This window comes from Carcharodon carcharias, chromosome 2, assembly GCF_017639515.1.
Source record: "Carcharodon carcharias isolate sCarCar2 chromosome 2, sCarCar2.pri, whole genome shotgun sequence".
In the NCBI taxonomy this organism is placed as follows: domain Eukaryota; kingdom Metazoa; phylum Chordata; class Chondrichthyes; order Lamniformes; family Lamnidae; genus Carcharodon; species Carcharodon carcharias.
The window spans coordinates 27,868,818-27,884,010 of NC_054468.1; the positions used below are offsets into that span (position 1 = coordinate 27,868,818).

General features: G+C 43.6%; 1 protein-coding gene across 4 annotated transcripts in view; it reads right to left on the reverse strand.

Annotated features, from left to right (window-relative positions):
- The window catches only part of LOC121272927 (transmembrane protein 255B), a 129,173-nt gene that overhangs the window by 108,319 nt on the left and 5,661 nt on the right, over nt 1-15,193 (reverse strand). For 2 of the 4 annotated variants that reach the window (XM_041179825.1, XM_041179800.1), the window contains exons 1-2: nt 10,387-10,765; nt 2,875-3,017 (exon numbers count right to left, since the gene is read on the reverse strand). In XM_041179825.1, coding sequence (XP_041035759.1) covers nt 2,875-3,017; nt 10,387-10,438 — 195 coding nt within the window. In that variant the 5' untranslated portion in view covers nt 10,439-10,765. Of the gene's footprint in view, nt 1-2,874; nt 3,018-8,537; nt 8,735-10,386; nt 10,766-15,193 lie in introns of those variants that run through there. The other 2 variants (XM_041179818.1, XM_041179809.1) reach the window with 2 other exon arrangements.

Here is a 15,193-nt window from a genome sequence, read left to right on the forward strand (position 1 = left end):
CCTAGTTCTGGACTCACCCAGAAGAGGAAACATCCTTTCCACATCCACCTTGTCAAGTCCATTCAGGATCTTGTATGATCCAATCAAATCACCCCTCACTCTTCTAAACTCCAGGGGAAACAAGCCCACCCTGTCCAACCTATCCTCATAAGAAAACCCACGCATTCTAGGTATCAATCTAGTAAACCTCCTTTGAACCGCCTCCAATGCATTTATATCCTTCCTTAAATAAGAAGACCAAAACTGCATACAGTATTCAAGTTGTGGTCTCACCAATTCCCTGTGCAGTTGAAGCATAACATCCCTACTTTTATGTTCAATCCCTCTCGTAATAAAGGATAGCATTCCATTAGCCTCTTTTTTGGGATAGTTTCTTAGAATAACATTCCAAGGAGCCAACCAAAGAACAGGCCATAGCAGGCCTGGCATTGAGCAGTGAGATAGGATTAATTGATAACCTCATAGTGAAGGCACCCCTATGTAGCAGCGATCATAATATGATTGAATTTTACTTCATTCTGATGGAGAAACGAGTTTGTCCAAGACTAGTATTTTAAACTTAAATAAGGACAATTATGAGGGCATGAAAGCAGAGCTAGCTAAAGTGAACTGGCAAATGAGGTTAAGGGATAAGTCACTACAGGTTCAGTGGCAGACATTTAAAGGGATATTTCAGAATCCACAGGATAGATACATTCCAATGAGAAAGAAAAATTCCTAAGGAGAGGGCCCACCATCTGTGGTTAACTAAAAAAATTAAAGACAGTGTAAAACTTCAAGAAAAAGCATTTAATTACACAAAGCCAAACGGCATGGCAGAAGATTGGAAAGAATATAAAGAACTGCAAAGAATGGCAAAAAGTTTAATAAGGAGGATATGAGTATGAGAGAAAGCTAGCTAGCAATATAAAGGCAGATAGTAAGAGTTTCTGTAAATAGTTAAATAAGAAAAGAGTTAACAATTATAGTGCATCTGGAGAATTAATAAATGAAAGTAGGGAGATGGCGGATGAGTTAAACAGGTATTTTGCTTGGGTCTTCACTATAAAGGACACAAGTAACATCCCAGAAATAGCTGTAAATCAGGAAATGGAAGGGAGGGGGGAATTCGGGAAAATTACAATCACCAGTGAAGTGAGATAGCTGATGCATTGGTTTTAATTTTCCAAAATTCCCTAGATTTGGGAAAGGTTCCACTAGATTGGAAAATAACAAATGTAACTCCTTTAGTCAAAAAAAAGAGGAGACAGAGAACAGGAGACTATAGGCCAGTTAGCCTAACATCTGTCATAGGAAAAATGTTAGAAGCTATTATAAAGGATGTTATAGCAGGGCAATTAGAAAAATTCAAGGCAATCAGGCAGAGTCAACAAACAGAGTTTAACCAATTTATTGAAGTTCTTTGAAAGAATCACATGTGCTGTGGATAAAGGGGAACCGGTGGATGTACTGTACTTAGATTTCCAGAAGGCATTTGATAAAGTGCCACATCAAAGGTTATTGCAGAAAATAAAAGCTCATAGTGTAGGGGGGTAACATAATGGCATGGATAGAAGTTTGGTTAGCTAACAGGAAGCAGAGAGTTGGTGTAAATGGGCCTTTTTCTGGTTGGTAGGATGTGATGAGTGGTGTGCCACAGTGGTCAGTGCTGGGACCTCAATTTTTACAATTTATATAAAATGAATTGGAAGAAGGGACCAAAGGAATAGTTGCTAAATTTACTGACAACACAAAGATAGGTAGGAAAGTAAATTGTGAAGAGGACGTAAGGAGGCTACAAAGTGACATATATAGGTTAAGTGAGTGGGCAAACATCTGGCAAATGGACTATAATGTGGGCAAATGTGAAATCATTCATTTTGGCAGGGAGAATAAAAAAATTATTATTTAAATGATGAGAAATTGCAGAGCTCTGAGATTCAGAGGGATCTGAGTGGTCATAGGGCATGAATTGCAAAAGGTTAGTATACAGTTATAGCAGGTAATTAGGAAAGCTAATAGAATGTTATCATTTACTTATGAGAGGAATTGATTACAAAAATAGGGAAGTTATGCTTCAGTTGTACAGGTTGCTGGTGAGACCACATCTGGAGTATTGTGTACAGTATTGGTCTTCTTATTTAAAGGGTAGATGTAAATACATTAGCAGTTCAGAGAAGGTTTATTAGACTAACACCGGGAATGATATGATTGTCTTATGAGGTAAGGCTGGACAGGTTAGGCTTGTATCCACTGGAATTTAAATGAGTAAGAGATGACTTGATTGAAACCTTTAAGACCCTGAAGGGTCTTGACAAGGTGGATGTGGGGAGGATGTTTCCTCTTGTGGGAGAATCTAGAACTAGGGGTCACTGTTTAAAAATAAGGGGTTGCTTATTTAAGACAGAGATGAGGGGAAATGTTCTCTCTCAGGAGGGTTGAGTGTCTTTGGAACTCTCTTCCTCAAAAGGCGGTGGAAGCAGAGTCTTTGAATACTTTTAAGGCAGAGTTAGATAGATTCTTGATTAACAAGGGGGCGAGAGGTTATCGGGGTAGGTAGGAATGTGGGGTTGAGGTTACATTCTGATTGGCCATGATCTTATTGAATGGTGGAGCAGGCTCGAGGGGCCGAGTGGCCTACTCCTGCTCCTAATTCATATGTTTGTATGACCTCACAATCTTTCTAACTGACAGGAGAACTTGAAACTGAGGAGTAAAGAAGTAACTTAAGGGAGGAATAGAGACACAATACAAATAAATGTATTAACATAAATCCATAAAATGGCATTTGGTATTACCACCTGTGTCCTTGGAGAGAGTGTGCATGTCTGTGGAAATTTATGTGCGGATTGAGAATATTGCATTTTACCAGAGGGTTTTCTTATTTGCACTTACGATTATTCCAGATGCATAACCGATGATACTGATGTTCTCTGTTCTTGTTTCAGTGAAAATACCAACAGCAGTGATCAAAAGTGAGAGAAGTAGCAGAATGCCTGAAAGCCACACTGCCCTCTTTTTTCTTTTCATCAGTAACTCTGCAAAAAGAAAAATCCCAGTGATTTTATGCCAAACAGGTTGTTTTCCAATCTAAAACATAATAGATAATTTTCTGTTTCTTGCCAGATTACATGCCTAACTTTAGGGAAGGGAATCTGCCACCCTTATCTGGTCTGGCCTACATGTGACCCCAGACCCACAGCAATGTGGTTGACTCTTAAATGCCCTAGCAAGCCACTCAATTGTATCAAACTGCTATGAAGTCTGAAAGGAATGAAACCGGACAGATTACCCGGTATCGACCTAAGCACTGGAAACGACAATGGCACACCCACTGCTGTCGACCCTGCAGAGTCCTCCTTGTGCCAAAGTTGGGAGATCTATCCCATAGACTAGTCAAGCAACAGCCTGACAGTCATACTCATGGAACCATACCTTACAGATAATGTCCCAGACACCACCATTACTATCCGTGGGTATGTCCTGTCCCTCTGGCAGGGCAGGCCCACTAGAGGTAGCAGCACATTGGTATACAGTCGGGAGGGAATTCCCCTGGGCAACGTCAACTCTGGACTCCATGAAGTCTCATGGCATCAGGTCAGACATAGGTAAGGAAATGTCCTGCTGGTTACCACTTACCATCCCTCCTCAGCTGATAAATCAGTGCTTCTCCATGTTGAACACCACTTGGAGGAAGCACTGACAGATGCAAAGGCACAGAACATACTCTGGGGGGAGGGGGGGGGCCTTCAATGTCTAATATCAAAAGTGGCTCGGTAGCACCACTATTGACCAAGCTGGCCGTCCTAAAGGACACAGACTGAATCTTCAGCAGGTGGTGAGGGAACCAACAAGAGGGAAAAACCAGCTTGATCCCATTCTCAGCAATCTACCTGTCGCAGATGCATCTGTCCATGACAGTATTGGTAGAAGTGGCCACCGCAGAGTCCTTGTAGAAACAAAGTCCCATCTTCACACTGAGGACACTTTCCATCATGTTGCATGGGACTACCATCATGCTAAATGAGGTAGATTTTGAACAGATGTAACAAGGGCCCTGTGGGCCATCAGCCGCAGCAGAATTGTATACAACCATAATCTGTAAACTCGTGGCCTGGAATATTCCCCTCTACCATGACCATCAAGCCGGGGGATCAATCCTGATTCAATGAAGAGACAGAAGGGTGTGCCAGCAGCAGCACCAGGCATACCTAAACATGAGGTGTCCTGGAAGCTACAACAGGACTACTTGCATGTCAAACAGCATGCAATGGACAGAGCTAAACAATCCCACAATCAATGGATCAGATCTAAGCTGAGCAGTCCTGCCACATCCCATTGTGATTGGTGGTGGACAACAACTCACTGGAGGCAGTGGCTCCAGGGGAAAACTCTCCGCTGGTTGGAGTCATACCTAGCACAGAGGAAGATGGTTATGGTTGTTGGAAGTCAATCATCTCAGCCCGAGGACATTTTTGCAGGAGATCTTCAGGGTAGTGTCCTAGGCCCAAACAGCTGTTTCATCAATGATCTTTCCCCTATCATAAGGTCAGAAGTGGGGATGTTTGCAGATGACTGCACAATGTTCAGAACCATTTGCGACTCCTCAGTTACTGAAGCCGTCCATGTCCAAATGCAGCAAGATCTGGACAATTTTCTGGCTTGGGCTGATAAGTGGCAAGTATCATTTACGCTACAGAAGTGCCACACAAAGACCACCTCACACGAGAGATAATCTAACCATCTCCCCCTTGACATTCAGTGGCATTACCATCCCCACTATCAACAGGGGGGGTGGGGGGGGGGGGGGCGGGGGTGGTGCGCTTACCATTGACCAGAAACAGAACTGTGGCTACAAGAGCAGGTCAGAGGCTGGGAATCCTGTGGTGAGTAACTCACCTCCTGACTCCCCAAAGCATGTTCACCATCTACAAGGAACAAGTCAGGAGTGTGATGGAATACTCTCCACATGCCTGGATAAGTGCAGCTCCAACAACACTCAAGAAGCTGGACACATTCCAAGTTTGTTTCCACTGGAGTTTAGAAGAGGGGTAACTTAATTGAAGTATAAAAGATCCTGAATAATCTTGACAAGGCGGACATAGAAATTATGTTTAATCTTGTGGGGGAGTCCAAAACTAGGCGGCACTGTTTTAAAATTACAGGTCGTCCTTATAGGAGAGAGATGAGGAGAATTTTTTTCCAAGAGTTGCACAACTTTGGAGCTCTCTTCCTCAAAAGGCGGTGGAAGCGGGGTCATTGAATATTTTTAAGGCAGAGGTAGACAGCTTCTTGTTAGACAAGGGAATCAAAGGTTATCGGGGGTAGATGGAAATGTGGAACTTGAAAAACAAACAGATCAGCCTTGATCTTAACGAACGGCAGAGCAGGCTCGAGGGGCCATATGGCCTACTTCTGCTCCCATTTCATACGTTTGTATTTTCATATGACAAAGCATCCCACTGATTGGCACCCCCATTCATCACTTCAACATTCATTCCCTCCACCACTGACACAAAGTGGCAGTAGTGTGTACCATCTACAAGACACACTGCAGCAAGGCTCCTTTGACAGCACCTTCCAATCCTGCAACTGCTACCTGGAAGGACAAGGGCACCATCTGCAACTTCCCATACTAATCACTCACCATCCTGACTTGGAATTATATTGCCATTCCTTCACTGTTGCTGGGTCAAAATCCTGGAACTCCCTCCCTAACAGCACTGTGGATGTTCCTACAACACACAAACTGGCAGCAGTTCAAGAAGGCAGCTCAACACCACCTGGGCTGGCCTAGCCAGTGACACCCACAACCCATGAACAAATATAAAAAATATTTAGGAAGTAAACTTTGTCAGTAAACTTGTCAATGGCTGCTCACTGTTGAAAGCTGACAAATTAGAACATATTTATTTAATAGGGTTGTGGGACATTTGGCTATTTTGCATACATTACTGATTCTACTAATGTAAGACCTTTTAATTTAAAATGACATAAAACATAGTTTCAATTTCAACCATCTTCATGAAAACAACTGAATGGCTTGCTCAGCCATTTCAGAGGGAAATTAAAAGGTGTGGCTCTGGAACTAGTCACATATAGACAAAATTAGGTAAGGATGGTAGATGTCTTTCCCTAAAGGACATTAAATGAAACAGGTGGGTTTTCATTATAATCCAGTACCCACGGTCACCATTACTGGTTCTAACATTTTACTCCATATTTATTTAATTAACTGAATTCAAATTCCCCAGCTGCCATGGTGGGATTTGAGCTCATTCCTCTAGATCACTAGACCAGGCCTTCGGATAATTAAAAACAAAAAACTGCAGATGCTGGAAATCCAAAACAAAAACAGAATTACCTGGAAAAACTCAGCAGGTCTGGCAGCATCGGCGGAGAAGAAAAGAGTTGACGTTTCGAGTCCTCATGACACTTCGACAGAACTAGGTGAATCCCAGGAAGGGGTGAAAGCTGGTTTAAGGTGGTGGTAGTGGTGGTGGGGGTGGGGGTTGGGGGGGGGGGGGGGGGGGGGGGGGGGGGGGGGGGGGGGGGGGGGGGGGGGGGGGGGGGGGAGTGGAGGGGGGTGGTGTGGTTGTAGGCAAAAGCCGTGATAGAAGCTATCACTGCTTTTGCCTACAACCACACAACCCCCCTCCACTTCTCTCCTCCCCCCCAACACCCCCCCCCCCTCCCCCACCACCACCACCTTAAACCAGCTTTCACCCCTTCCTGGGATTCACCTAGTTCTGTCGAAGGGTCATGAGGACTCGAAATGTCAACTCTTTTCTTCTCCGCCGATGCTGCCAGACCTGCTGAGTTTTTCCAGGTAATTCTGTTTTTGCTTCGGATAATTAATCCTGTAACATAACTATGTTACAGTACTCCATGAAGATCATATGGGATGCCCATTATACTTCCTGTGACTGTTTTGAATGGGTGTAAATTCCAGCTGTTAGTCCAATGCAGGGTGCAAGCTGGAACTAATAGATTTATTTACAGGTTGACTTGTAAATAGAATAAGCATAGTTCAGTAAAGCACTAAGAATTACTTAAAAATAGTAAGGGTACAATGTAGTGAAACTCACCACATTCTTTTTGCAAATACATAATTGATGTTGTGTTTCTAGCATGCAACCAAACTCAGCAGAAATTGGCTTTCGTTGTCATAACTGGCATGAGCTGCCAATGTTTGTCATGTGTCCAGAAGCAGCTCATTCTGTGGGACAAATTTTGACTGATCACTTTATCAGCAGTGATCCCAACCTAAATCCTGGAGGAGCCAGGTGTAAGGGTTAATATGGTGGGGAGGTACGTTGAACATAATTGGGGCTAGTACACGCCAGCAGATTGGACTGCAGAATTAACATGGAGGCTGGAAAAGCATTCCTGTCCTCCTGGCTCCACAGGGGGGCAAGTATAAAGACGTTTCTTCAACAACCTTCAGTCTCTGTATCCTGAAAGAACTAGTCTGAGCTTGTGCTGTGTCTTCACAAGTTTCATAAGCTGGTCCGGAAAGGGTCACAGTATTGAAGGGAGGCCTACGCTCATTTGTCCAACCCAGATCAGTGGGGACATGGGTCCACGACCCAGTGGAATATTGATGGCTGGAGCTGGACATTGTTATCCTCTGTGCAGAGTTGATTGCAACAAAACTTGAGTCCATCTCACCAGCAATGTTAAAACCCAGTTCTTTTTGTATGACAATGTTGTGCAAAGCACAGCACGCCACAACTGTAGCTATCACTAATTAGCTAAACTGAAGTCCAGAGGAGCAATGGGACATGGTTGTGTGGATATGAAAGTGGCTGAGGGACAGAAAAGAGAATAATGGTGAACACGTGTTTAGACTGGAAGGAGATATACAATGGTGTCTCCTTGGGGGCGATATTAGGACCATTGCTCTTTTTGGTATGTGTTAATGGTCTGGACTTCAGTACACAGGAAATAATTTCAAAGTTTGAAGATGATATGAAACTCAAACGTTGTAACCTGTGAGAAGGATGATAACATGTCAGGATGAAATGGGCAGTCGCACAGCAAATGGCATCCAACACAGAAACATGAAGTGATTAATTTTGTTAGGAAGGGGGAGAGGCAATATATATCCAAATGGTGCAATTTTAAATGGGGTTGCAAGAACAGAAGAACCTGTGAATGTGCCCACATATATCGTTGAAGGTGACAGGGCTAGCTGAGAAAGTTGTTAAAAAGGCCTACATGATCCTGGGCTTTATCAGCATACAAATGCAAGGAAATTTTGATAAAACACACAACAGAATCTGGAGAAACTGAGATTTTGCAATAGAAAACTGGCATTAATTTCTCCATTTTCCTGAACAAAAAGTTTATTGCCCTGATCACACATGGATATTGTGCCAAAAACGTCATGGGTATTCTGCCCCTCCTAAATGGGCACTGCCTAAATCTATTGCCCACACAAATAATCTTAGAAAATGCATTTTAATATTGCTGTTATATTTCAGTAGATGATTTGGTTTATACAGAAACTATAAATATTCTAGGTGGTGCTGTAGCACAATGGGTAACATCTTTACCTCTGAGCCATAAACTCTAGGTTTGAATCCCATTCCAGGAACTTAATGGCCACTGAAGATGCATTCCTAAGGTGGTCAGGCAGGTTGATTAGCAGCCTGTAAATCCTCCCAATATGCAGATGGTAAGAGTGGGAGAGCCTCCTGGTCAGGTATGCTTGATGTGGAGTGGTGCCCCTCAAGCTAGAACTGCTGGTGACCTATTCCAGGAAAAACCAGCCATGGAAACATTCATAAGCATGTGTTTTGTCTGCCTCATGTGGCACTAGAAAGAGATAAAGATATCTATTCTACATTTTAAGATTCCTGCAACATTTTACATTTGGGAAATAGATGCCTGCACTGCTGAAATTTTAAGCACTTATTAATTTCAATTACCTTGCTCTATGCTTTTGAATCAGCATCCTTTTATATTTAGTCACAGAGTATTTTCAGATCTATATTAAAAATGTTGATAAAATTGGATTCACTGCATTGTTTCTACAATACGGTTACACAAAGGTTAATATCGAAACATCAGTAGCGAGAGTAACAGAGTTATGTTTCAAGCTTCAGGTCGAGGACCAATTGTTTTAACAAACTGAAGTACCTTTTAGAAAAAAAAACAACTTCAGTGGAATGCAGGAGAGAGATGGTCAATTGCCTAGCCCTCGGCTAACAATAATCAAATGTAAGGCTTCATTGAAATTCAGCTCAATGAAGAGCTTATATAAAAAGTATAAATGCTGGGATTACACAGAGCAAATCGATTGGTTAAAATTGAGCACAAAACAAACCCTGGTGCCAATTACGCTCACGAAAGACCGACATCAGATTAACTTGCATTTTTCACTGCAGTATATTTCCGGCATTTTCCATCTTATTTTAGATTTCCAACTTCTTCATTTTTTTTTAAAAAAGTCCATACATTCGGCGTCTGTTTGTGAAGGAGAGAGTTATCTTTCCTTTTCGACATTTAAGCATTTTAAACAGGCGGTGTGTACATTAATAGCTTCGAAATATTTGACACATGAAATATAAGCCACGCGTTTTACTATTTAAAATCATTTGCAAATTTCGCTCTTCGCTTTCTCAAAAACATGCCCTTTGTAACACTCTTTTGGAGAATCAGTTCGGAACGCGCTCTCAGTAATAAAAACATAATTGATCCTGGCGCAGTGTCGGAATGTTCCAGCGTTAAAACTTCTAACGGTGAAAGACAAACTAATGGGATCAGCAATTTTTTGTGCAAAAAATTCGTATCGACATTGCAAATGTATACGCTCAGCCAAGATTAATGTGGATGACTTCTCTCGCTAAATGTTGTCCTTCCAAACGAATACAGTTGATCTTAAATATGTAAGTTAAATTACATCGAATATTAATTAAATTACAATGAAAAGGCAAATGCAAAAGGGTTAAAATGTAAACATGCTCCGTAAAAAACGAGAATTACCTAATGTTTGTTTTCTGACAAGAGAATAAGAGAGAATACGAACCCACCCAAGAGAATATGAGCTTAGTTTTAATGAGCTTAGCCTTTGTTTACTAAATTGACTGAATTTTGGATCAAATGCAGCAAGAACTCTGAATGTAAAACCGGACACGTCCTCATTACTGCACTCGCACAGATAAGGCGCGATTACATTCATGAATGGATAGTTACGTGTTTACCACGGTTATTTAATGTATTGTTTTGCTTTATACAGAACCTATCACTTCCCATTCCCTTCGATTAAGGTTCACATTATTGAATGACCAAGGAACAGATAGTGCTTTTGAGAAAAAGATCTTACATTCCACAAGTAGAAGAGAATTAAACTTCTACTAATTTGGTTCAGAGATATTGGTACTTACAAAATCATTAACTCACCGAATAGTTCAAAACGAACGTGGAATTGATTTTGTTCTGGAGACTGTTGCATCTTTTTATTCCCCCACTCTAAATTAAATGATACAGAGTAACGCTCTTGAGGCGCAGAAAAGCTGGAATGAGCAAAGAAGGTTATTCTCGAACTCGTGTAAAATGTTGGATTAGATCGCGGCTTCACATGGGCCGAATCCCCTCAGCTCTCCACATACTCCAGGTCCTGAGCTTGACCTCCTTAGCTCCACTCGGATAGACCGGCTTCCCTGGCCGCATGAGAGTTGGGAATCACTCGCCCGCCCAGAACCACAGCGCCTCAGAGCGTTGGCTCTCGAGTTGCATTCACCACCACCGCCCCACCAAGTTTCACAAGTACCCTGGCAACGTGTGATATAACAACAACTATATACAATTATACAATGCCTTTAACGGAAGTAAAAGTTCCAAGGCGTTTCACGAGAGCGTTCTCAAGTAAATCTTGACACCAAGTCACATAAGGAGAAAACTGGGGCAGATTGCCAAATGTTTGACCCAAGAGATAGGCTTTAAGGAATACCTTAAAAGAGAGATGGGGTGGTGGTGGGATGTGGGTTTAGGAGTGAACTGCTGAGCCTAGAGCTGAGGTAACTGAAAGGGAGCATTTAAAATCCAGGGTCCTCAAGAAGCCAGGATTAGAAGAGCGCAGAGGGTTGTGGGGCTGGAGGAATTACAGAGATAGGGAGGGGTGAGGCCCTGGAGGAATTTGAAAATGTGGATGAGAATTTTAAAATTGAGACATTGCCTAACAGGGAGCCAATATAGGCTGATGGACACAAGGTTCAACAGCAGATGAGCTGAGGTGGGGAGGAGAGGCAACTTAGAGAAGTTGAAGTAAGCGATCTTTTTGATGGTGCGGATATGTTGTCAAAAGATCATCTCATGGTCAAACCTGACACCAACATTACAAACAGTCTGATTTAGCCTCAAACAGTTGCTGGGGGAAGGACTGAGTCAGTGGCTAGGGCATGGAGTTTGTAATGGGGACCAGAGAAAATGGCTTCAATTTTACCAATACTTAGTTCAAGTAATTTCTGTCAATCCAGCATTGGATGTTGAACAAACAGTCTGATAATTTAGAGATACCTTGGTGGGGGGCGGGGTCAACTGTTAATGGTTGGTTGATTATGTCGCTAAAGATACACAGGTGATGGCCGTTGTTTGATTAAGAACTGAGAGCACATATAAAGAGAATCTGGCTTGGCCTAAATAGCCAAGTGGTTATGGTACTGGGTTTGTTAACCCCAAGAACAAGAGTTCAAATCTCACAATGGCAAACTATGAAACAATGTAACTTCATCTGAAACAGATGGAAACAGGTTTACTCAAAAGAGTATCAAGAGTTCCAATCTCACAATGGCGAAACAATGTAACTTCATCTGAAACAGATGGAAACGGGTTTGTACTCGAAAGAGTTATAAAGAGAATCTATCTTGTGGAGTCTGTGGGCCACGTTTATATAGGGTGTTATAGGCTGCACTCCCTTTTCAGTTATTTAAAAAAAGTTTATTACTGTTTTGTTTGCACTTCAGTCCCACGCTCCTGATCTATGGACACCCAGTGCGGAGGGGGACCGGGAAGGAGGAGGACCTCCTCGTGAACCTGCTCCTGGGCCTGGCCAAGTTGGCCATTAACAGGTCCAGGCAGCGGGCAATCGACGGGGGAGTCCTGCCCAATTGTTTGTCCCTCTTCCGCTGCTACATTCGCTGCCGGGTGTCTTTGGAGAGGGAGCACGCGGTGTCTGCCGGCACTCTCGAGGCCTTCCATGCCCGGTGGGCACCGTGGGGACTGGGGTGCTTTATCGACCCCTTTAATCACATTTTGGTTTAAAGTTTGTAAGTTTCCTTTAAACTTTGTTCTTGGTTTTACAGCTGACCTGAATTAGGGGCTGTGCCTGATTTATCCCAATTTTGTTAATTTAGGTTGATTGTTTTAACTCAATAAGAGTTATAAAGAGAATCTATCTTGTGGAGTCCGTGGGCCACATTTATATAGGGTGTTGTAGGCTGCACTCCCTTTTCAGTTATTTAAAAAAATTTTATTACTGTTTTGTTTGCACTTCAGTCCCACACTCCTGATCTATGGACACCCGGTGCGGAGGGGGACTGGGAAGGAGGAGGACCTCCTCGTGAACCTGCTGCTGGGCTTGGCCAAGTTAGCCATTAACAAGTCCAGGCAGCAGGCGATCGAAGGGGTTGTCCCACCCAACTGTTAGGCCCTCTTCCGTGGCTACATTCGCGGCCGGGTGTCCCTGGAGAGGGAGCATGCGGTGTCTGCCAGCACCGTCGAGGCCATCCGTGCCTGGTGGGCACTGGGGGTGCTGGGGTGCTTTATCGACCCTCTTAACCATATTTTGATTTGATGTTTGTAAGTTTCCTTTAAAATTTGTCTTTGGTTTTGCAGTGACCCTAACTTAGGGGCTGCATTTTATTTTATCCTTCATTTTGTTAATTTAGTTTATTTGGTTGGCTTTAAAAGAGCTATAAAGGGAATCTACTGGGACAATGGGTTAGTTGTTAAGAGGCAGAAATCTGTAATGCTGCATCCTACTGCCTGAATAAACCTACTGCCTATTGTGTCTTGTTTCATGTTTCGCCATTTGGTTTGCATCTATTTAATATTGACAGCTGTAGTGGGGGTGGGGGAGGAGGTAGAACTGGATATTTTCAGCCATACATATGGAAACTGATGCTGCCAAGGAGGAGCACCAATAAGTAATTGAAGGGGCCAACAACAGTGCTATCAAGTGACACTTGCTTAGCAAAAACCTGCTCACTGATGCTCAGTTCCCAACATCATTACAGCCTTGGTTCAAATATGGACAAAAGAGCTGAACTCCAGTAGGGAGGTGAGAGTGACTACCCTTGACATCAAGGCAGCATTTGACCACGTGTGGTATCAAGGAGCCCTAGCAAAACTGGAGTCAATGGGAGCCAGGGGGAAAACTCTCCACTGGTTGGAGTCATACCTAGCACAAGGAAGATGGTTGTGGTTGTTGGAGGTCAGTTAACTCAGCTCCAGGACATCACTGCAGGAATTCCTCAGGGTAATGTCCTAGGCCCAATCATCTTCAGCTGCTTCATCAATGACCTTCCTTCCATCGTAAGATCAGAAGTGGGGATGTTCACTGATGATTGCACAATGTTCAGCCCCTTTGGCCACTCCTCAGATACTGAAGTAGTCCATGTCCAAATGCAGCAAGACCTGGACAATATCCAGGCTTGGGCTGACAAGTGGCAAGTAGATTTATGCCATACAAGTGCCAGGCAATGACCATCTCCAACAAGAGAGAAGCTAACCATTTCCCCTTGACATTCAATGGCATTACCATCACTAAATCCCCCACTATCAACATCCTGCAGATTAACCTTGACCAGAAACTAAACTGGACTAGCCATATAAATACTGTGACTACAAAAGCAGGTCAGAGACTCGGAATCCTGCGATGAGTAACATACCTCCTAACTCCCCAAAGCCTGTCTACCATCTACAAGGCACAAGTCAGGAGTGTGATGGAATACTCCCCACTTGCCTAGATGAGTGCAGCTCCCACAACACTCAAGAAGCTTGACACTATCCAAGACAAAGCAGCCCACTTGATTGACACCACATCCACAAACATTCACTCCCTCCACCACCGACGCACAGCAGCAACATTGCATACCATCTCCAAGATGCACTGCAGGAATTCACCAAGGCTCCTTAGATAGCACCTTCCAAACCCATGACCATTACCCTTTAGAAGAACAAGGGCAGCAGATAGATGAGAACACCACCAAGTTCCCCTCCAAGTCATTCACTAGCCTGCCTTGGAAATATATCGCTGTTCCTTCACTTTTACTGGGTTAAAATCCTGGAACTCCCTTCCTAACAGTTCTGTGGGTCTACTTACACCAAATGGACTGCAGCGGTTCAAGAAGGCAGCTCACCATGACCTTCTCAAGGGCAACTAGGGATGGGAAATAAATGCTGGCCCAGCCAGCAAAGCCTACATCCCATGACTGAATTTTTTAAAAAAATAGATGAGAAACAGAATAGAGTCAGGAATAGCTCTCTGGGGGACACTGTGTCCAGATGCAGCAAGACGTGGACAACATTCAGGCTTGGGCTGATAAGTGGCAAGTAATATTCACACCACAAAAATGTCAGGCAATGACATCTCCAATAAGAGAGAACCCAACCATTGCCCATTGACATTCAATGGCATTGCCATCACTGAATCCCCCACTATCAACATCCTGGGAGTAACAATTGGCCAGAAACGGAACTGGACCAGTCATATAAATACTGTGACTACAGAAGCAGGTCAGAGGCTCGGAATCCCGTGGAGAGTAACTCACTTTCTGACACCGCCACCCCCCCCCCCCCCCCCCCCCCCCCCCCCACACACACACACACACACACAAAGCATGTCCACCATCTACAAGGCATAAGGTTCTGCATTGTTAGTTTGAACAGCATTAAGAAGCGGAACCTCAAAGGTCATAATCTCTGGATTATTACCTGAGTCACATGCAAATTGGCATAGGGCAAATCAGATTAGAGAGATGAATGCGTGTCTCAAAGACTGGTGTGGGAGAAGTGGCTTCCAGTTCGTGGGACACTGGCATCAGTACTGGGGAAAGTGGGGATGGTCTACACTTGAAGTGTGCTGGGACCAGTGTTCTAGCAAGCCGCATAACTAGGAGTGTAGAGAGGGCTTTAAACTAAACAAGGCTGGGGGGTGGGGGGGCGGGGGTGGGTGGGTGGTAGGGTGAGGGATCAAGCTTGGGTAGAT